This window comes from Anopheles ziemanni, chromosome 2 (genome assembly GCF_943734765.1).
Source record: "Anopheles ziemanni chromosome 2, idAnoZiCoDA_A2_x.2, whole genome shotgun sequence".
Classification (NCBI taxonomy): Eukaryota; Metazoa; Arthropoda; class Insecta; order Diptera; family Culicidae; genus Anopheles; species Anopheles ziemanni.
In genome coordinates, this window is record NC_080705.1 from 7477202 (window position 1) to 7499238 (window position 22037).

At 39.5% G+C, this 22037-nt stretch overlaps 1 protein-coding gene across 1 annotated transcript in view; it reads right to left on the minus strand.

The window, feature by feature from the left end:
• Positions 1-20656: 20656 nt before the first annotated feature.
• The window catches only part of LOC131294217 (zinc finger protein chinmo), a 31082-nt gene continuing 29701 nt past the window's right edge, over positions 20657-22037 (minus strand). The window contains exons 4-6 of the mRNA XM_058322299.1: positions 21851-21998; positions 21607-21793; positions 20657-21528 (exon numbers count right to left, since the gene is read on the minus strand). Of these exons, the coding sequence (XP_058178282.1) occupies positions 21323-21528; positions 21607-21793; positions 21851-21998 (541 nt within the window). The 3' untranslated portion in view covers positions 20657-21322. The remainder of the gene's footprint in view (positions 21529-21606; positions 21794-21850; positions 21999-22037) is intronic.

The following is a 22037-nucleotide window of genomic DNA, read 5'->3' on the forward strand; positions in this document are numbered from 1 at the left end:
ATAAATCATCCTGCACACTTCAACCGAACCAAACGCGATGATTTGGACCGAAAAACTCGTTAAGATCTTACGTGAAATATATGAAGGAAAGAAAATAGATGCAAGAAAAGAAATCTAGCGCTTACCTCAAAAGAAAACCCAAAGAAAATTGCGATAAACTAACGAAAAGAATCACGAATGGGAAAGGAAACTATTCGCACGGGAATGGACCGTCCCGGGATCTGCACAATGGAAACCCGGTGAAGAAAAATTGGTGAAACGGACAGGAAGAACAAAATATTTCTCTTGCCCAAACCTCGCTCCCATGCAGGAAATCCTTTTCCTGTCCAGCGGGCGATGCGATGGGATTTACGTGCATATAAAGCCAGCGGGCATCCAATCTCATGCACAAACACACAAACACACACACACACACACTCACAGAGAGAGGCACATGCGCCACGATTGAACATCGACACGGCCAGTTGTCAAACTTTTGAAAAATACTTCTTAAGTGGGATGCAAATATAAATAAATTAAAGCTCAGGTGAGTAAAAGAGCTGTTAAAAGATTTTTTAAAATATACACAAAAGAATGTGTTAAAAATTTAAAACAAACTTCAAATCCCTTGCCAATCTCTCCATTTTCCTTGCGCGATATAATAAAATATTCAAAAAACCGATAAGCTTTAAAAAAAACCATCACGAGCACTAGGTACCATTGACATGGGATGGTTTCGAGATCACTTGAAACGCGCCAGCCGTTCGGTGCAACTTTCTGCAGCGAAGGAAATCCACCGGAGAAGACGGGAAACCCTTCCGTTAGGCTACGCAGCCGCGAGCGAACTGGCAGGTTTAAAAAACAATTCCATACACCAGCATCGGTGAGTCGAGCGGTAACTAAATATATCCATGAAACCCAACATCCTCCTGCCGTCCTCCAGACCGACAACAGCTGCCGAGGACTTCCGGAAAATGTGTCGAGAAGGAGAAAGCACGAGCGACCGGGCGTACGGTGTGAGAGAAATAATACTGGTGGCTCTGGGAGGGCCACAGTTTGGAGATGCTGGTCGACCAGCTGGTTTGAAGTTCAACCCATCCAGGAGATGTGAAAATAACACAACGCAAAACACACGCACGTACATACAAAAACCATCCTCCAAGGATCCAGACGAAAATTCCAATACGACAGTGAAAGCACGTTCCACAAATAATAGAACAAACCGTCGGCTTAAGGAGCGAAAGCGTCGTGCTCTCTTCGTGACGAAGGAGAGGCAATGATGAGAAAATTCCTTCTAAGCGTGAAGTGAGCGGAAAATTCGCATAAGGGGAGTTTTTTAATCAGCAACCCGTAATCGTGTTGTTTTTATTCTAATCTGGTCGGCCTGGTATAAGTAAATTGTGGTTATTATACATTCAATGAAATCAATATAAATAATTTAAAATATTGGGAAAAGCTGAAAACTATTTGTTTCTAAAAGCGGGTTAACGAACACTGCTTCACATTTTCACATTTTCTCCCACACACAATTCAGGCACCATAGCATTTTCTCACTCTCATTCTCGTCAACGCATTTCACTCAGCTGTTTGTCTCATTTTCCACACATTTCTGCTCTTCGCTTGCGGTTGCCTAGCAATGGCAGTAAACGAATGCATCACGGGCATTCACAGCTGTTCAACGCTCCTTAAAAGAAGTGTAAACAAGAAAGAGAAAGGACACTCGAACCAAAGAATCGCGGTTTTATTCGCCAGTTTGTGCTTCAAGAAATCGAATTCTGCGAAATGGAGGTATGAAATGATTGAGTAGTCCAACTATGAATTGTGATATTCACACGCCCCCATTTGTCCAATAAGTATAAACACGCAGTTTAGCAACAAATTAATTTTATTTATATAATATTTATATATAAATTATTATATTGTAGTGTGTTTCTGTTGTTTCTTCCTCCGCACTTCACCATTATCGCTATTCTTTCTTTGTCTCACTTGTTTCTCTGGTTGTTTCGCTGACTTTTTCACTGGGACTTTTTTTGCTTTCGTTTATTTCATTGTTTTTTCTGTTTTTTTTTATCAGGTTTTTTTTCGTATCTTACCGTAAGTAGCCATTTCAGTGTTTGTCGTGTTGAATCAACTGTACTGTTTGCATTCTTATTCTTTACTCATTCGCCATATTTGCGATCGTTTGTTTTCGCGTGAGTAGTGGTTGTGCTGCGTGTTGCTACCAAAAAAGTTTGCCAAAATCATTTTACCATCTCCGAAATATATGTGTATGCCCACCCCATGGCTTAAGGAACCTGCGTTTGTCGAAGGTTTGCCCGCCTTCGAACACTGATACGAGACTTTATTCTAAAGCTCGGTATTTTCCGTTCCACCCATCCTAAAATTGCTCCATTCCAGTGGGACATTCGGTTCGATCTTAAAACATACACACAAAACTAAGGTTTAGATTAATCCAAGGGTTTGAATTTTGCTGGAAATTTACATACAATTCTACGCTCCTAAATACACATGTTTTTTTTTGTTTTGTTTCGCATTAAGTAGTTTCATGATAGCATCTAAAAAAGATTTTAATTTTATGTTTCCCCTCCGAACAACGTGGCAGTGAGTGCCAATCGCTCGAGAAAGGGTAATTGTAAGAAGTAGAATAATTTATATAAGCTTCCAAAGACAATAATTTTGAGTTTGCTTTGAATATCGAAACGCAATTCTACTGCGCGGTACTGAAGCCGAACATAAATTTTCATCAAATGCCAAACTGATAAGATCTCCGCCGGAGACCGTATTTAAATTAAGGTTTGTTTTTGTTACTTTTATCGGCTGCCGCGTGCATCGTATGTATATTTCACTTGTTTTTCCCATTTCCTGCAGTTTTCGGTAGTTCTGTCGCTTCCTAGCTCGCCCGTCTTCATTCTTCTTTCGGTCTGGTCTCTCGCACCATTCGGTCAGTGTCTGTGTATCCACTTCTCGTCGATTAATTTAATTACATTGTATTTAAAATCACAGATATAATCTATTATTTAATAATAATTCTCTTTCACAGCTGTATGAACAGTTGGTTTGCTTTGGGGAGTTAAAAGGAAAATAATATTCAGTATGAACGGGAAAAAGTAGAAAGTCAACAAAACGATTAGTTTGAAAGAAGCGTTTCTGTTCCACGTGCAACGCTTCATAAGTAATGTGGCACACTAGCTCCACCAGTCAACGTATAGGTAAAACTGTGCAACTATACATTCAAAAGTACGTTAAAACAAACGAATTTAGTCACGAACAAATAAAAACGGGCTCAAATGTTATAAAACATAGCGCAGCAAAGAACCCTTCTTTAAGACAAGGACATCACCATTAAATCCATAGGACACGGTATGCTACATCTTGTTTGCGTTTGATTACACTTCGTTTACATTTCATCGTAAGGCTCGAGAGATACTCCAATATGAAATATATTGTTTACGTTTCGTATACGGAGGTAATATGAGTATACTTCTTGATTCTGTATTCCAGCATTACCGGTGGTGATGTCCTTAGGCGTCGTCTTGAGCCACATGGGCAAGAGGCGCGCACATGGAGAGCGCGATCAAAGGGATCAAACGCAAAAGAGAATACCTTTCCCAACACTCAAACCAACTGTAAATCGTATAAGCATTAAAATGAAATCATTTACCTCAGCTTCTACTTTCAAATGATAGAGTAGAATAACATAACTTCTGCTGTAGGATTTGGGGAGAGCAGTGCGTATCGTGATTTCGTATCGCTCGTACCGTTCAGTTTTGTAACGTGATCATCGACAGGTGTCAAGATCATTGCTAGCAGCATAGGGTGACACTAAGTTGCGCTTGGTTTTGTTTCATTCTTTGTCCTTTCGTTAGGCGTGTCTCTTAACTCTTCCAGTTTATCTCTACGTCGTTTCGATTTTTTTCGGTGCTTGGTAAATAATTTTGACATAACGGTGAACAAAATGGTTTAATCTATGAGCATCTTCTACGGTTGATGATTATGACGTTGCTGGGGATTGGCCAGCAAGAGAAGAAAATATACTTCTTTGCCTTGATCTTTGCAGGACATTGATGGTGATAGTGACCGAAAACAGTATTGCATTTGCTTCTAGCAAACATTTTTGTGTCTCTTTTTATGGTAGTCCCAGAGATCGTTTCTGAACCTTTCTTCGACAGTCCAAATCTTCTTTGTTTTCCTGTTCCTCTTTTGCTTACATCGTGTGTACATGAATGTGTTTCCGTGAGTACAAGAGTTATGTGTGTCTATGTTTGCATCTGTGGGCAAATTTATTAAATCTATTTCTCATTTCACCTTCCAAAATAGTCTGTACCAACTAAACACCTCTCTACTTATTTTCGAAAATTTCTAAATGTTACATCTTACGTATGTTTTTTTCTGCCTTTTTTGCATGCCCCCTTTCAAGCACCCACCCGCACGTCCTAGCTAGTTCATGTCTTTCCCATTTCATTATACTTCTCCCACACCGTTTTCTGTGATTTTATTTTGTCGATTTCTACTACTTCTCGTACCTCTTTGCATAGGGTCCTCACGTAAAAGTTGTCTTTTTCCACACAGATAGGATCGTTTCTCCTGCTATTTTATATAAGGTTTTTCTTCACCACTTCCACACGCGTATCACTCTCGATGCTTCTACATTCATTATATCGTTTCACCTCTGCTTGCGCCGGTGATGGTACACACAGTTCGGTAAAAGTAAATCTGTTAATTACAGTTAGCTTACATACAAGGTAAATGTACTTTGTCGGTTTACTCTCTAACTGCTTCGTGCTAATCTTATCTTTCTCGCCCTACCAATAAGGTTGCTATATCTGATTTGTTGTCTCTCTGCTTTTCTTTTGTTTTACAGCAATAGTACTTGCACTTTTATTTTTCTCAATTTCTTCGTCTAATAGGTTGCAACTTTGCCTTTACGTGCTAATGTTTATTTTTTCCTTAATTTGAACCCTGAAATTTTGTACTTCCGAAAAGTATGTGTATGTTTTGTTTTTCGTTTGTGTTTGAACTGTTTCATGCGTACCACTGCAGAGTCGATGGTAAAAAATACATAGCGAAAACGAGAGTGTACGAAAGTGGTGGCAACTTGTAGAAAAGATGTTGCTGGTTAATGGGTTGCTTGGGGGTTTTGTGTGTGATTGCTTTGTTTAAAAAAACATGAAATTATCACTAACCGAAACACTAACAAATGCGATGTGGTTCGTTTTGTCTTTAGTCGGTGAACTTATGAGTTTCATATTGTTCCATCATTGTTTTGTTGATTTTGATTAAGCTAGATATACATTCGCTTGTTCTCTGCCCACAGCATGTTCTTTAGATTTTGTTTGTTTATTTGTGTTTCTAAACAAGTTTGTACTTTTTTGTCTTCGATTATGGTGCCTCGGCAGCAATGGCATTTTTCGCCGGTTTTTGTCCCTTTTAATCGTTTTACATCTGTACTGCACTGCTTGATGATTACGTTTTCAGAATGTTGGGAAAAATCAACAATTACATGAGGGGAAAACGATTACGATTTCAGTAGTGAACACTCCGGAATCTGGGTTGGAGATTCTCAATAGGGAGCGATGTAAGGTGAAGAAGTGTTGTGCAGGTTTTTAAGAAATAGTAGCTCCAAAGTTTGTGTTATCTACTAATGATGACGTCTTTATGTTTTTTCATATTTTCTTCTTCTTTTTTTTTACTTCATTGCTCATGGTTTAAACTACACCGAAACATCTAGGGGATAATTTTAAGTATCTTTTGTCGTCACTTCTTTTGTTGAGTCCACTGCTTGCCTTTCCTATTTCAATCCACAGGCATTGCATTCACCTTGTGACAATCTCTTGCACACCTACACACAATGCCAAACTTTGTATTTTCAATTTTAATGATAGGTCCTAAAAGTATATGCGTTTATACCTTCGTTTTGTGATTCTTATCGTTTCTCTCTTTGCTCTGGTATACCATATGAATTTTGAACTATTCACCATCAACTTGCTTAGCTCTGCTTGGTTTGTTTATTTTTTTTGGTGCTAGAGCCTGGTATCTTTCAGTATGTTTTTTATATTTTTGATCGTATCTCTTGGGTTTTGTGAGTATTTTTGACCGTTTCCTCTTACCATTCCCTGCCGAATGTCTACCGGCAGGGTGTTTTGTTTCGTATTTCCTGGAGCGCGGATTGACTCCGCCATTGGGTAGCATTTCGATCTGTATGCTCATGTGCGACGATTATTGTTAAATGTAATTTTTCCCTTCACCCTCGTCGTAAAATGCCTAAATACTTACAATGTTTCGCTTTTCTAATATAGATATAAATTAAAGTTTTAATCCAAAATTGCACCTTGCTCGATCGCTTTCTACGCTTACTACACTACTTGTCCGGCGCGGTTCTTACCGTTTGCTTGCGCCTCGTAGAGTTCAGTATCTGGACATTTAACCATAGTATAGCCTCGTGCCACAAGTATACACATAACGTCACCGTCACACACTAACACACCAAATAGTTTCCCGCTGGAGTAAGCGACATGCCGGAGACTTACTCTTAATGGATAGATTAGTATTTATGCGTTGTCTCTAAAGATAGGTTGTGTTATACAATTTTGTCTGGTATATCCTTAGTAAATTTTCTTTGTCGTACATTTTTGCTTTATGGCCCGCCCAAGGAAAAATCCGTTTTGCATGGTAGTGTAGTGCTGTGACGACCCTTGTTTATCAGCTCACGATGTAGTGAATCTGTAGCGGACAGTTTCATATTTGCGACTGTTTTACACTTGATTGTTTACCTTTTTTGTGTCATGGATCTTTGCTTTGAACAACGAATTGGTTGTTGCTTTTATCTGAGTGCAATGCCATCTGATATTGAATGGCTTTGAACGTGGTGACATGCTGTTGAAAGTTCTCTGTAGACATCTGGCATCACCGCACTACACGATTGATTTACGCTCTCGAAGATTTCAATGTGCAGCAATAATTTGAAATACGAAGGAATAAATTAAAAACACAAAACCAATGTAACGAACCGTACACTGACTTGATTTGTGTTTTAAATGTTGCCTCAGCGGTTCTGGACGGTTTATATTGTATGTTGACGATGAACATCTGTGTTTGTGCTTCGTTTGTGCACTGGAGCATAACTGGAGTTTGGTGAGTCATGCAAAAACATATGAGAATGCTGTCAAACATTTTTGGGGTATCTGTCACATTGAGAAACTGGCAAGCTGCGAAAGAAATCAAATAAAAGAAAAAAAAATTGGGACGACAAGCTAAAAAGAGTACAAAAAATAAATTAAAATCGATCGAGGGATGCAAGAGGAAAACTTAACGAGAGACACACATAGTGAACAAAGGAGGAAATTAAACATCGACCCAAGGAAATCAAACAAACGAAACCATTGAAACCCATAAGCAAAAGAAGAGAAACTAAATAATACGAAAAATTGAGTTTTATTCGTTTTCAGCTTTTCAATGTATCTTTTTCCTTGCATTATCGTTATAAAGTTTAGTCGATACCGGTTTTATCCTCATTGTACAAACGAACAAAGTGTTTTCCCCCCTTTTTAGTTGTTACAGGCGATTTGTATGTCTTAAATTTTTTAATTATGTTCTTTTTTTACACTTAAACACTTGTTTTATCAGATGCTTACTGACGTAGCTTACGGTTTTTGCTTCTGCTTATCGAACAAACATAATACACTTAAAAATAGATCGAAATTAAATCAAACCTTATGCTAAATGAATTTTTAACAAACCAATAACTATCAAAATAAAGTTCAACCAAATACCGTCCCACCATTTCTCAACAATGGTAAATGCAAAGCTTGCAGCGTGACGTGCAGATAGTATTAGTTGGCATTAATGGTCCACCAGCAGTTTGGAGTTTATCGTTTCCACCCTCCTGGATGCTGTACATGTTTAGTTTAGACTCCAGTGCGAGCTATAGGAGCTGTTGACCCGTTGTAGAGTTTCCGTTCTGGCCAACTACAGCGCTTTCGGTCGATCTCGCAAGAACGGATCTTTTGAACCTTCGCTGAACCGCCCAAAGGCGATGGGCAGTCCAACTTTCTTCCAGCTCCTTCGATCGGTTAGCGTCCGATTCACTTAAACGCTACTTTTTACAAGTTAGCTGTCTGCTCAACTAACGTAAGCACCACTTTCCTTTCTTGCGACGGCCTAATTAAGAAGATTTGGTACCGCGTACAGGAAGCTGTTGACTCAACGCATTCTCGGAACCCATCCGGATATCACCCATATGTTCAAGCGAACTGTATTGGTAACTTGGTTGATATCTGCATTTCTATACGATTTTCCCGACGATGTTTGACATCGATTCTCATATGTTTTTGCTCTCTTGAATGTTTCATGTACTTTTTATAACCGAGTTCTATATTTTTTAGATGTTTTTCGTGTCCTTTATCCTTTTCTTTTTTGCGCATTTCGAACCGATTTCGTGTCGTTTCATTCTATTGCTTAATTTAGTACAAACTCTTTTTAAGATGATTATTAGCCCAAAACCAAATACTATATTTACCCCGAAATAATTGGTCAATTTAGATCAGACCTGCACGCTAAGTTGTAATACGTAGCTTTGTGTTAATTTTGTTGATATTTTCGGTGAACGCCTAAACGTGTTTTATGTACTAAGTTTAATTTTTGCTTGATTCCGTTGCCTACTTTGATGTTCCATTCTGCACAGTTGATTCCGTTTATGACGGCGGTTGGGTTGATTTGAAAGTGTATTCGCTTTTCAAAACCATCGTGAACGTTGATGTTAAATTACAAAATAAATCGGTAACAAACGCACAGCGTCAACGGAGTTTGCAAAAGAACTGTTGATGGGAATAGAAGATACGCAAAAAAACAAAATTCATGCTTCTTGTTGCGATCGTCGGTAACTCATAACTCCACTTTAGTGGGGAAGATTGTGAAAAAGCATCATGTTGACACCCTTACGAACAGATTAAAGTGGCTGCATTGGTTCAAAAGAAAGAATAATAAGTGTTTCGAACATTAAAAGCTATTTCAATTACAAGTTTAAACGGTGGGATTAAACATGCGGTACAGGACCACACAGCAAAGTCCTTCGGTAAATGGGACCCGACGGGAAAGAAGACCGCAATCCGACAGGAGGTCGATAAAACTAAATGGAGGGATGGGGGATGGATTGGGATATCAAAAGCATGAATCTTGTCTTTATCATTTCATTACTTTTTGCGTAACTGAAGGAAAAACCAAGGGGGAAAGGGATCGTGTTTCCTTTTCTCAATCCGTTTAGCGCTGCTCGAGTATGACAAATCAATTCAGATCTTTTTCTTGTTCGCATTTAAGCAAAATGATACCATATTAATGTCGTTTTGGTTCGTGTGTTGCGGTACGTACAGTTTGCAGAAGCCAACGCATACACGTGGGGCACCACGGGCACAAGTATTCGGTAGGAAAATTATTGTTCTACTCTTGGCCCAAGGCTAGCGCTCCAAGGTGAGTAAAATAAACGTTGTTAACAGATAAATAAATTAATAATGATGTGTAACACACTCCGCAGCAATCGCTGCAGGTCGTCAGTACTGTATAAGGGTACTGGTTTGAATTGCTATCCGGTCTCTGCCATGTATATTCTATTTTGTGGTTTTAATCTGTAAATAGCACTTTCACGCATGGTTGCATTCTTGATTACGTTTCTTTTCTTTTTTTTTGTTGATTAGTGTTGATTCGCTTATTGTGTTTTTGTCGTTTCTAAACAGAAGAAACAACGTACGATTGTTTGCGATTTACAAATAAGGTAGAGTTCTTTTTAAGGGTGTGTGCTTCCGCTTTGATTATTTCTATCTTGCTTGGCTTGTTGGCTTGTCTTTGTGGGTTTGATTTCCAATTTAAATAAATAAATAAACTATGCATTTACAAGACACTGTGCCTTATACAGTACAGTAGTTTACTGTATCGTTATGTTTGCGGAACCAGAACTGATCAGCCGGTTTCCATCGCTCTTATTTGACTGATTTGCCGCACCGTTCCGCTGCTATTATTCGTGGTAATCTTTCTGATGGAGAAAAATATGCTGCACTGGCAAAGATGCACAAAGGAGAATGCAAATAATCAACATAACATAACATAACATTCGGAATACTGCGCTTATCTGCTACTACTGTTCTGGTTTTTTTAGTTTTATAAGGCCTTTACGAAGGCGAACGATACCGGACGTTCGGGAGCCGAGGGGGTAGAAGGGTGGCGAACCACAGTTCGCGCCGTCCGCTGTCACCGTGTGTCGCAAACTCTGGCCTCGGGGCCATTATTATAACTCTATTGGTTGCATCATGTATGTTTCGGTACGGGTTTCGCGTACGCAGCAAACACGGAGAAATATCTAACTCAAAGGAAACGTAAAGCAAATGGGGCATTCGTAACCGTCAATAAAAACTAACATCCTATATATTGCATTGCCGTACACACATTAACATCTACTGAGGTAACAATAAATAACAGTCTCATCGGTTGGCTCCTATGAAAAATACGGTCCACGGTTGTGCGGACGCTGCGAAATGGGGTCCGTTTTGCGACACACTCCACCCCCGCTTCACCGACACGTTTGTTCGTTCACTTTCACTTTTCTTCTACATATATGGTACACTCGCACGGGTCCACGGTGGGTGTGTTGGGATTGGTATCCTTTCACACTCCCGTGCCGGGCCCGCGCAAAGAAACGAAAAGTATTAGACTAGCTTATTGCATAGAATCCATTTCCCTTTGGCGGTCCCTTCCAAAGACGAAGTTCACGTCACCGGAAAAATGGTGAGGTATTTACACTGATTTGCATTTACTCCTGTTGGTATTAATCCTGGTATCCTGAGCCAGCGGTGTCACGCCCTTTGCGGTGTGTGGGAATGATCCTTCCCCATCCGACACATTTCGTTCCGTTCCGTGTTGTTGCGAGTTGCTGCGGTGCTAAAGTTTGCGTCTGTTAAGCCTCATCCGCTGTTTTATAGCCTCGAATGGTTCACCTTCGACGGTAGCCTCGATCGGTAGCTTCGGTAGTGTTGTAAATGTATACGATAGGGTTCTAGTTTTTTTTTTTTTTATCTACTCGGTAACGGCCTCCTAAGTTCGGGAGAAAGTATCATTCACTCTACCGCAACGAAAGTGACACCAGCCCATTTATTTTCGCTATTTCACCTGTCGTTTCGTGCTGTTTGTTTTGTTTTACCTTTAATTTTGCCCACTGAAGGAAAGATTGTTTGATTTTTGGTATACGTAGATGTAGATGTTTAACTGTGTTTGTTCACGAAAAGCAATCCAAAAAAAGGTATTCCAAATGTATACGCGTCGTATCGGCAATTTTCCCCTATTTTCTAAAGCGCTATCCTTGTGTACGTGCCATCAATCTCGACTCCGGACATCGAAGGGTTGATTGAACTTTTGATGCTGCGGGGGGAGGAGGAAAATTGTCGGGCTTCTTTTTGAAGAATTTTGAATTTTTAACATCCGTATCGCTGTGTCGTATTTCTCACCGCTTGCCGCGAGTGGCTGTGTGTGTAAAAGTGTAACTTTCCAATGTTTACTCTGTTATCGCTCGTATCGTTTTCGTTTCCCGCTTGCGCTAATCCCAGGCTAAAGTGGAACTGCAAACGGGGTTTTTAAAAAATCCTGAAAGTTTACGTATCTCTTTTGTCCGCTTCCCCGCTTTCCTTTCCTTTTTTTGCTGTGCTTTATGCTCTTGCCATGGCGCCAATCATCGTTTTCTTAAAAGCAACTTCTTCCCGCCCAGTTTAAGTATATCTTGTTGCACTAAAAGCTAGATAGTATAGAATCTAAAGATAATTTTGCCCTTTTTACTTAATTGCAAAAGCTTCTCGACCATTGCTGTCTGCCGTCGGTCTGCGTTTCTTTTCGTTCCCACCCGGAAAATGAAGTGCTCCGGCGAAGAGGCGAAGGAAACTACGCACTAAGTTTAAAACGGAAAACAATTTATGCAACTCAACACGTGGTTGACACGAGTGTCTGAGGAACGAAGGAACTAAAACATTAAATGCCACAAATTAGAACAAATAAAAAAAAACGTAAACATAACTTTTTTTCTTCCCGTTTCCTGAGAAAAGCCAACGATGTCCTTCCTGCCGGTATGAATGGGAAAGGGAAAACTGTTCATACAGTTGATGTTCGATTCGTTTTTTTTCCCTTCCTCCATCTGCGCTTCTCTTCTCTGCTCTCGATAGTGGCTTCATCTGAACCCACTCCGCTATTTTGATGGTTTTCTCTCGGTTGCTTCTGTTTATTCGTATTTCTTTACATTACAATCCTTGCACAATTGTAATCTCATACATGCTAAAGTTAATCTACAATGTTTTATTACATTTTTATTGTACCTGAGTGTGTTGCACTTGTGACTAGCTGAGTTTTTTCCTCTTTTTCTTACCCTTTCTCCCATGCTTACTTATTACTCTTTCCTCTGGCTTTCTCTTATTCAGAAATTTCTGCCCGCTTTACAAATTATTTGCGAAAAACAATCTGATAAAGCAGATGGGGAAAATGAAACTAACTCGGGGTGGATTGAATTTAGCCAATTATGCGAAAAGACAAAAAAAAAATACAAAAATCATGAAACCTAATGAATGGCAACGAAACGATGTTATAATATCAGAGACTGAAGAGAACGAAAAGGAAGGTATGAAATGTTGCCCCAACTTAATTGCCGTTTCCGTTGTCCTCTTCGCATTGCTCGATTCCTTCACAAGCCCGCAAACCATCCATTCCGAAAGTTATATGTATAAATACTACGCCGCCCCTATCATGTGGAATTACTGCCAAAAATTGTTACGCTTTGCAATGGTATTTCCGAAAAGGGACTGGGATTTCTAAATAGTTTAAGCCGAAAAACCTATATTACGAAACCAGAGTTCCTAAATGGCGTTTCCAAGAAACTCGCTCCACTACGCGCTCGATGTAAACGTGGTGACTTTGCAATAGTGAATCGAAAATGGTCGTTAAGATTGAAAAGGAAAAAACAAACAACAAACGCACACTCAATGTTACACATCATTACGGTTATCGTATTCGTTCGTCTTACTTCGCTGCTTCACCTCTCAACTCCGGTATTAATTTTGTGGGTGACTTAATTGCCTAAAAGAGTTTATCCTCGTTTTAATTTTGTGTGTGTGTGTTTGATACACTGTTTTGACCGAAAGAATCCGTGTCGATCCGTAGCAATATATCCGTACTAGCGCCAACAAAAAACAGCAACGAAAACATCATTTGTTTACTCTTTATCCCACTCGTAATTGAATTTAGAATTTTGTTTAGTAATTTTGTTTAATAATTTTGAAAAAAAACTTTCGCTTTTTTATCCGTATTGCCTAAAGTTTCTATTTCTATTTTACGTGATACGCTTTTGCTCACTTGTTTTACCTTGCGCTAACTAAATTTACTTAATTTCATTTTTTTTTATTTATACATGCCAAAGGGGGGATTTGCCAAAAATAGTTGTAGCGTGTTTTTTTTTCATTTCTGCATCACTTCGCAACAGCTACAACATGATCGTGAACCAATAACTCAACATATACCCAAACAATTATCAAATTATTGCCGCTTTTCGCTGTTGCTTTTTCTTCTGCGCACGGACTGGTGAGTGTTTGTTTGTCAATGCCTGGTAGTTGTTGCCTTTTCTCAATTTTACTTTAATCTGCACTCAATTTTGTCGTATAGTCGTATTCGCCAGCAGATACATGTTACGGGTTTTTGTGTCTCTTTTTCGTTCGCTGGTTTTACTTTTCTTTTCTTGTTACAGTTTTGCCAAATGCATCTTTTCAAAATCTCTCCACTCTCAATTCCACCGGAATTTTGCACATATTTTTGCATCTCTTCAGTGTTGCTATTTACACAAACCAAACAGTTTTTATCAGTTTTAGGTTCTAGTCACCACTCTACATACATTTGTTGATTTCTACAGTAATTACCGAAAGTGTTAGTATTTTTGTAATTTTTTCACGAATAATTCTACGATGTGAGACAGCTTTGTGCATTCAGCGCTTTGCGTCGTACATCTGTGACGTTTTCTGATAGTTCCCAAACTCTTCTTACATTAGTAATTTTATATTTTTGTGTATTTTATGTGTTTCGCGACAACGCCATTTACTTCTCCTTTTGTTCCATTCGTATCTTTTGTTGTTTCCATAAATTTACATCGGTGACTAAATTTTGCTTCCACAAGGGTAATTAGTACTTTTTATCGTTCTACTTAGTACGGTTAATCTCGCTTTACGATTTGCGGACTGGTGCGGACACGCCTTTGCTTTTGTTATGGTTTTCTTCCTCGCTGCCAAAATTTAATTAAATTAAATTTCCATTTCTGCCGAGCTATTTTATAGCTTCGATATTTGCTTCCATTTCGCATTGTACTGCATGTGCGACCACAAGATGTGACCTCAATGACGGTAGAATGACAGCTCCTCCAAAGTGGTATCCTTCGGAAGTTGTGCTTCCTTGCTTCGCTTCATTCTTGTTCATCGTCTGTTTGGTGGAGCCCCAGTGCAAACTACCTATTTACATGAGATTATTCCATTCGTTCCCTCAATGCGCTTTTTGTTTATATCAGGACCTTAATAATTAAACTTTTAAAGTGCTCGCACTCTTTTCAACCTTTACGCATACCATCGAATATGTTTTTTTTCTTTTTTGTTTGTTTGCCAACATTATTTGCTTTTTGTAATATTCATTTTCCTTTACAATTTTACTTCTCTCCAGAACGCTTGTTCGCAATTTTGCATCGTTTTCTTTTTTCTTGAACTCCTTCCTTTCTCTGCTACCATTTGTTTGTCCACGTGTCATCAATTTTGCCTGTTGCCCAAATTATGTTTCCGCCAAATTTCCTGGAGTCCGTGGATCCAGTTTAGGTACCGTCGTTTGCTACATACACTTGTTTTGTTTTTTTACGATTCTGACCATGCCAAACCTTGAACAGATTATTTTTCTCTTCGCTTCCGTTTTCGCTTGCTTACCACCTGCTTAGTGCTTTCCGTAAATCATCGCATCACGAACTTTTACCGCCAAAAACTGAAGTAATATCGATATTCCCATTCGTCCGACTTAGTTTCCATTTTAATTTTTCATCTAACGCACCATCGTTTTCTTTTCGTTTCCATTCGCCGAAATTATGTGACAACCGGGTTAACGTAGGTAGCATTTTGAAATGTTAGCAAGTTGAAAGTCCAATGTTTGCTGCAAACACATTAAACGTTAAATTATCTCCAATGTCCTTCGTTTTTTTGCTTTAACACTAGAATACATTGCTTTGAAAACTTGCCCGAATGCTTTTTAGGGGTCATTTTGACCCCTATTTTGAAAACGCTATAACTTCACCATTTTTGAAGATTTTTCAAATCCGTAAACTGTTACGTTTTAGTATATTTATTGACTATCTTTTGGCGTTTTTAATTTTTTGATGTACCACTTCAGCATTTCGCTAGCTCGGTGTATAACAAAAAAGATCGTTATGAGTCGAATTTTAATCCTTTTCAACTTTTATTCTTTGAAAACGTATCATGTAAATTACGAAAAAAAGTGTGCGCTATGATGTTGATATATTAGGCCACCTTTGAAAAATAATTTCATGGTTTTAACTTAACAAATAACGCCACAAATTGATCTTGAAGATGTGGATTTTAACATTTTCCATAGGAAGTTTCCGTTCTGCGCTTTGTTCCGTTATTCCGTACGCGAGCGTTTCGAAGCGTTATGCGCGATGCGTTACTATGAGAATTGGCGTTATTTTTAATCTTTGCGGTCAATTTATGGAGTCATTTGTAATGGCAAAAATACGATTTTATTTTTGAAATGTTGCTCAACATACTAACTTTCTAGCGCACACTTTTTTTCTAGATTGACATCAAAGATTTTGAATGAATAAAAGTTGAAAAAAACGCAATTTCGACCTTTTTTGCTATACACCGAGCTAGCGGAATTATGAAGAAATTCATCGAAAAACCAAAAACGTCAAAAGATAGTTAACAAATATACTAAAAAGTAACAGTTTACGGATTTGAAAAAAATTCAAAAATAGTGAAGTTATAGCGTTTTACAAGTAGGGGTCAAAATGACCCCTAAAAAGCATTCTAGGTATAGTCACGTTGGTTCTCGGAACTGGTCGAACAGAAAAATCTGAAATTTTTGTTTTAGATATAACTTTGGATTTTAAGAAAAGCCTTATTTTTTTTTGTAAAAATATTCAGCCGTTTTCGAGATATTAAAATCGAAAACTGCGTTGGGGTCAAAATGACCCCAGTTTGGATTCTAGTGTTAACTGCTCGGTGTCCCAGAAGCATATTAATGATTTGATGTGAGAACTAAAGCTTTGAGAGCGTACATACGCTAAACAAGAAGTGTTGTGTTTCATTATTCCATCATGACGAATAACTGTGACGGTTGATGAAAGTCCAAGTTTTCCACTTCATTGATTTTGTGTGCCTTTGCTTCACATTGTTTCATCACCCTTGTAGTCTATTTGAATTGTTTATCGATTATTTTTCCATGTTGCAACCTGATTTGTAAATGTCTTTGATGTACGTACGTAACATTATTGGTTTTGTCGCCTTACGACGCCTTATTGATTAAAATCAAGAGCTATTCAAAAAACCTAAAACAAAATGGCGTGTTCGATAACGCGCTGTTTTTTCCCTATTACTACAGTACGTGGAGGTAGTTGATTTCAGTGTTCATTCTTTTTGTTTTCATTCGTGTTCGTATTCCTATGACAGTTATTACTTTAACTCGCTTTTTTTCTTCTTCATTTGATCGCTTATATACTTTAATGGTTGCTTGTTTAAGATGTAGGCTTGTGTTTCTGTGTTTCGAGTTCTTTAAGGTCTATTTTTTTGTTTTTCTTTTACCGGTGCAACCGTGAGCCTATCTTAGTTGTATGCTTTCGCTTTGGAAGAAACCAGTTGTAGAGTATGTAATGAGAAAAACTAAAACAAAGTAAATTGTTGAAACAAGTTGTAAAATGAATAATACCTACAGGTGTTATTTAAGAGTGTTACAGTGTAAATCATAGACCGTAATGGGCATTTAAAAAAATGTCTCGCCGGAAAAATAGACCCGTTTATGTTGGCAGTTGTCTTTAACTATTTAAATTGCTTTCAATCTCTTTCTCTGCTCATTTACCCTCCTACACATCTTCGTACTATCTTGATATAACAGTTTGAGTAAACAGTTTTGTATAACGGAAAAAATATGCATTCAAAAGTAAGCAGTTGTTGCAGCCCTAGAAAAGAGAAACAGGTTATTCGTTCAACAAGAAACTTAAATCTGCTGTGAAGTGCGCTCCCTGCCGGAGGGTATCGCCCAGATTTGTTTTACATCACCACCCGCTGTCGGCATGGATGATGTTGTTAGTGAGCTAATACAACTATTATCATTATCGACGATGATACAACGGATCATGCGTACGAAGTTTTAACTATCTGTTTTTCTTTTTCTTTTTAAAAATTGAACTAACGGATTCTATTTCGTTAAAGCGTTTCTCGTCTTACATAAGGGAAGGTTCAAGGGAAGCATATTTATCTCTGTTTTTCTTCATTTCATGTTCTTCTTACCATTCTTTGTGAGTGTGGAGTTCTTCGAAAAACAATACGTAAACGGAATAACCTCCGTGAAAATATCGAAATAAAATAGGAGAAAACTCAAATAAAAAACAATCTTACCAAACTATTGTACAAGAAAATAAAAACTCATCTGTGTCGTTTGACGATACATAACATAAGAACCATGGATAGCATCTCTTCAATTACTGTTTTGCCTCTACTTGTTGATTCTGCGGTATTCATGTTGCGGTAACTTCGGTTCAAAGTAATGGTAAAAATAATACCCGTGTGTTTATATACATATGATTAAAAGAAAAAAAAACAACTTAATGACAAAGGAAACTCCACCCACCATGATAAATGCATGTGAATATTGCCTGCGAACATTCATCATTCAATCTGTTCCTTGTGGTACTGATACTAAAAAGCTTTGCTCGATTCATATACTGTACCCTATGTGTCAATTGTCTAGTTCCGTGATTTTTCATGCTTGCCTCTATTTGCGCTGGTTATGGATTATGTATCGTGTTTGCTTTCTCTCTATCAATGAACCCCATTAATTTGCGTTTATTTTCACTAATTCAGCTGTTTTGTCTTTTTCCTTCTTCATTACGAGAGTTTCTCGAGTCCCATTCGAGGCTGCGACTCCGGACGCGGTGATAAGTGGCGTGTGCACAAACTCGGATTCGAGATGGATTCGCTTCAGACTCTCCTTTTTCTTGACCACAACGTCCGGAAGATTTGCTAGCCCCAGACACGTGCATTACGATCACTTCTCTCCTTCCCAGCAATGTACGATCGGCAGAGTGAAACGGAGACCGACGAAAACAGTATAACTGTGGCAGCTTTTCAGTACACAATCCGACAACGAATTGGCAAATTCTGATACTTCTGAACAAAATAAAATGCATACTCCAGGGATATGATGTTAAAGAATTGATTCGATCGAAGAATAAAGGAAAGGAAAGGAGAGGTGTTGTGTGTGTTTATGAAGTATTGTTGCTGTCTAAGTGCTTGTTGTGTTTGGTTCGGTTCGCGTAACTAACTGTGTAATGCTATAAAAATGAGATCATCAACAAGTTTGTATGCTTCTATTGTTTTGTTTTCTTATTTTTGAACACATAACGCTCCGTCCGCCCTTCGACAGGCCAGCATTAGAAGTGTTCAACGTGGAAAAGATTGTAGCTTTTTAAAGAACAAAACTACACTGTAATCTTCTGTTCCTTTTTCGTGCTTCCCGAGTGCAAACGTACACTATTCCAGCAATGTGTTCCCATCAATCAATTAATAACCGAACCGGAACATATCGTGGGCTAGTCGGCAGAAGTAGAAACACTAGTATTTGTTGTAGTATTTAAGTAGTAGTAAGAACAGTATTTAAACTAGAATCGTCTATTTAATAGGCACCAAGTTTCCATTGCATGTTGTTCCATTAGGTTTGCTCTTCTGTAGAAGATTCGAACAGGAATTTGCTTTGACAGGAGATTCCAATGAACAGTGTCGGAATCGTATGCTTGCAAGTATGATCACACTATTGTACCGGACACTACTACTCTCAGTCCGGTTGCATTTGTCAAACCGGCCAAGCATCGGACGAAAGTTTCCGATTCCCCTGGCAGTGTTGAGAAGGAAGGGTTTATAAGTTGTCTGTGTATTATGTTCGTCTTGAGGCTTGCCTCGTTCGGAACGCATATTGATCTTACACCTTCTTTACTTAGCTGCTGCATGCTTGCTGATCCTGTGTCATTAAACCTGTGTTGCTATTTTCCTTCTGGTTTTGTAACTCCCTATTCCCTTTTAACTGCGCTGTACAGGTTCTATGTAGTTCAGTAGATAAGGTTTTAAATATACCTTTCATATATGCGTAGTGTATATATGCCGTAGTTAAATATTTCTCATTAACCTATCGATTCCAACTTATCTTCCCCTCCCCAAGTTCTGTTTCCCTAGTTTCATCTCTTATTATCAGCAGGTACATGTGTATTATTCTTTAAAAACGTCTCTATTATGTTCTGTTCTCGTTGCTTTGCCCCTTCCAATTATGATACAAGTAGTCACGTTAGTAGGATATACACCGCATGCCACCATGTGCCGCACGGCTGTACCTCCTAGTACCTCGCTCGCATGCATTACGATGGAGAACGAAATCCCCGGAACTAAATAAACGACTCATCACGGCGTGAAACAATTGAAATCAACTGATCGTTTGAAACTAATCGTTCGCCGTTTTCAAAGGAAATGCAAATCTGATACTATATAAAACAAAAACGTCAATAAACAGACGCCGTGTGTTGCGTGTTGTAATGACATTTTGTAAACGAAAAAAAAACGAAAGATAAACCAAACATATTATAATCAACTATTCGTTAATATTTCCTATTACCCTATTCCCTTCCTCGGCTAAGTATATACTTCTCATATATTAATTAATGTCTGTGTACTGCGATTTGTGTTGAGTTACGTGAGCAAGATTCTGGTTTTGGGGCCTATTACTTTGTTGGTTTGTTTGTCCCATCGGTTTCGGCAAAAAGTATGTTCCATATGTACTCAAACAAATCTATATTTAATGACACTTGTGGTGATTATAGTTTTCATGCTTGATCGACTCCGAAGGCGTCGGGCCGGTCGAAACAAACGCTGACGGGCGAATCGAACCGTCCGACCCTCGAAAGTCAAAGGCCACCCGTCGCTCCTTTGAATCGTATTTTACGATCGCAAAGAGCAACTCGTGGCAGGTACTGCGCGTCGCGATGAGCGTGTCCTGTTACAAAGAACCGTCCAGTGTTCGTCATTGCTACAAGTCTTGTACGTGCTGTCTGTCGATGTTTCCATTCGTAGGCGCTGGAAAGCTTTCTTTTCGCTATTTCATTCGCAGTTGCTTGAATATTGTTTGTTTTTATTATGAGTTCAATGAAAGGGGGGGATACGTTTCGAAATAGTAAGATAGTGTGGTGAGGGAAGAGGTAAAGAATGATGATAGAGAAAAAATATAATTTAGATAATTAATAGTGAACATGTGCGTGTATGCATCTATCCATAATTTTCTCGCTAACAGAAGTCCATCCAGGAAGGAAAGAAGTCCATCCAGGAGGAAATATCAGACTAACAGTACGTTAGGCCTGTAAAAGTTCAAGAATATTCATTGTAATCAGATCGTTTATCAATCCATTTTCAATTGCAGGTGGAAATCGGGTGGATTACGTAGAACGTACGTAAATACAACCCAGCGCAACTAGTTGCTACTGTCCACCACTTGAAATCGTGGTGTCACTTCATTCTGCCAACCGTACTCTCTAGGAAGAAGCAATCCCTGCGATCCCACCTTCTTCTATTTTTCGCTGCGGCGATTCCTTACGGGTCGCACAGTTTATGGCGTTTTCCACTGTGCTCCCATTACCACCCCCATGCCTACCTTTTCTTAGAGAAAATTATGTTCGAATTTCCCAGCGTCTGGGGATTGTACCATAAGTGCAGCTGTTGATGTTTGATGTAATAGCTGGTCGATGTAGGCTCGCTGGCGGCTGGTTGGCTGGCTCGTAGTAGTTGCGTGTATCAGTGTATCTCTCTTTGGATGGCCTTCAAAGAAAAAAGGGCTCTGCGGCGGTATGGCTACTACACACGACGAATTGGTGCAACAATTATTATCGCTTATGAATTATAGGAACAACAACGGACCAACAAACGGGTCCACCCGCGCGCTGCGGCTGCGGTGTCGGACTTCGCTGTGCGGTGGAGTGGAAGGAGGGCATCAAGTTCGGTGACTACGACGACGGCTCCCGGACCCGAGCACCCGCTTAGCTGTGCAGCTGGCTCGGCAGGAACGCCGTCTGCTGCTTGTGCTCCCGGGCGATATGCCTCCGGACGGTGTTGTTGCGGGTGAACGTCCGACTGCAGTACGGGCATGGCACGCGGATGCCCTGATGCCGCTGGCGGATGTGGGCGCGCAGGTTCGTCTCGTAGCCGTACTGCCGGTCGCACAGTGGACACTGGAGCTTCTTGCCTGGAACGTAAACGATGCCTTCAATCAGTGCACTCTTATCCGTGACCCTGGGAGACCCGCGAGCGCCTGATGACCTACCATCTCCCGTCGTTTCCCGCGGTGCACTGATCATTCCCAGCATGTCGACCGACGGTATCGATCCTTCCAGACCACCTTTCACGTTGATAAAACCGACCGGTGTCGTTGGGGTGGACGGCGCCGAAGACCTCAGCGGAGACTGGATGGGTCGCATTTCCAACTTTACTCGTAAATCTTCCGCACCAGCCTGAAAATCGAGCTCAGTTTAGTCACAAGTTCGATGAAGGGAAAGCAGTTGTCTTACCTCATTTCCCTCTCGACATTCGTGCTTGACTTTGTCCGCAATTGAGCCGTTGTGATCGTTGCGTTCGTCCCGGTCCATTGTGTTCGACGATACCGGTCCATTTCCGTGGCCATGGTGGGTTGTGCTGGGACTGTGATTTTCATAGCGACTAAGGAGGGAAAACCGGAAACGAAAGCGTTCATCGCAC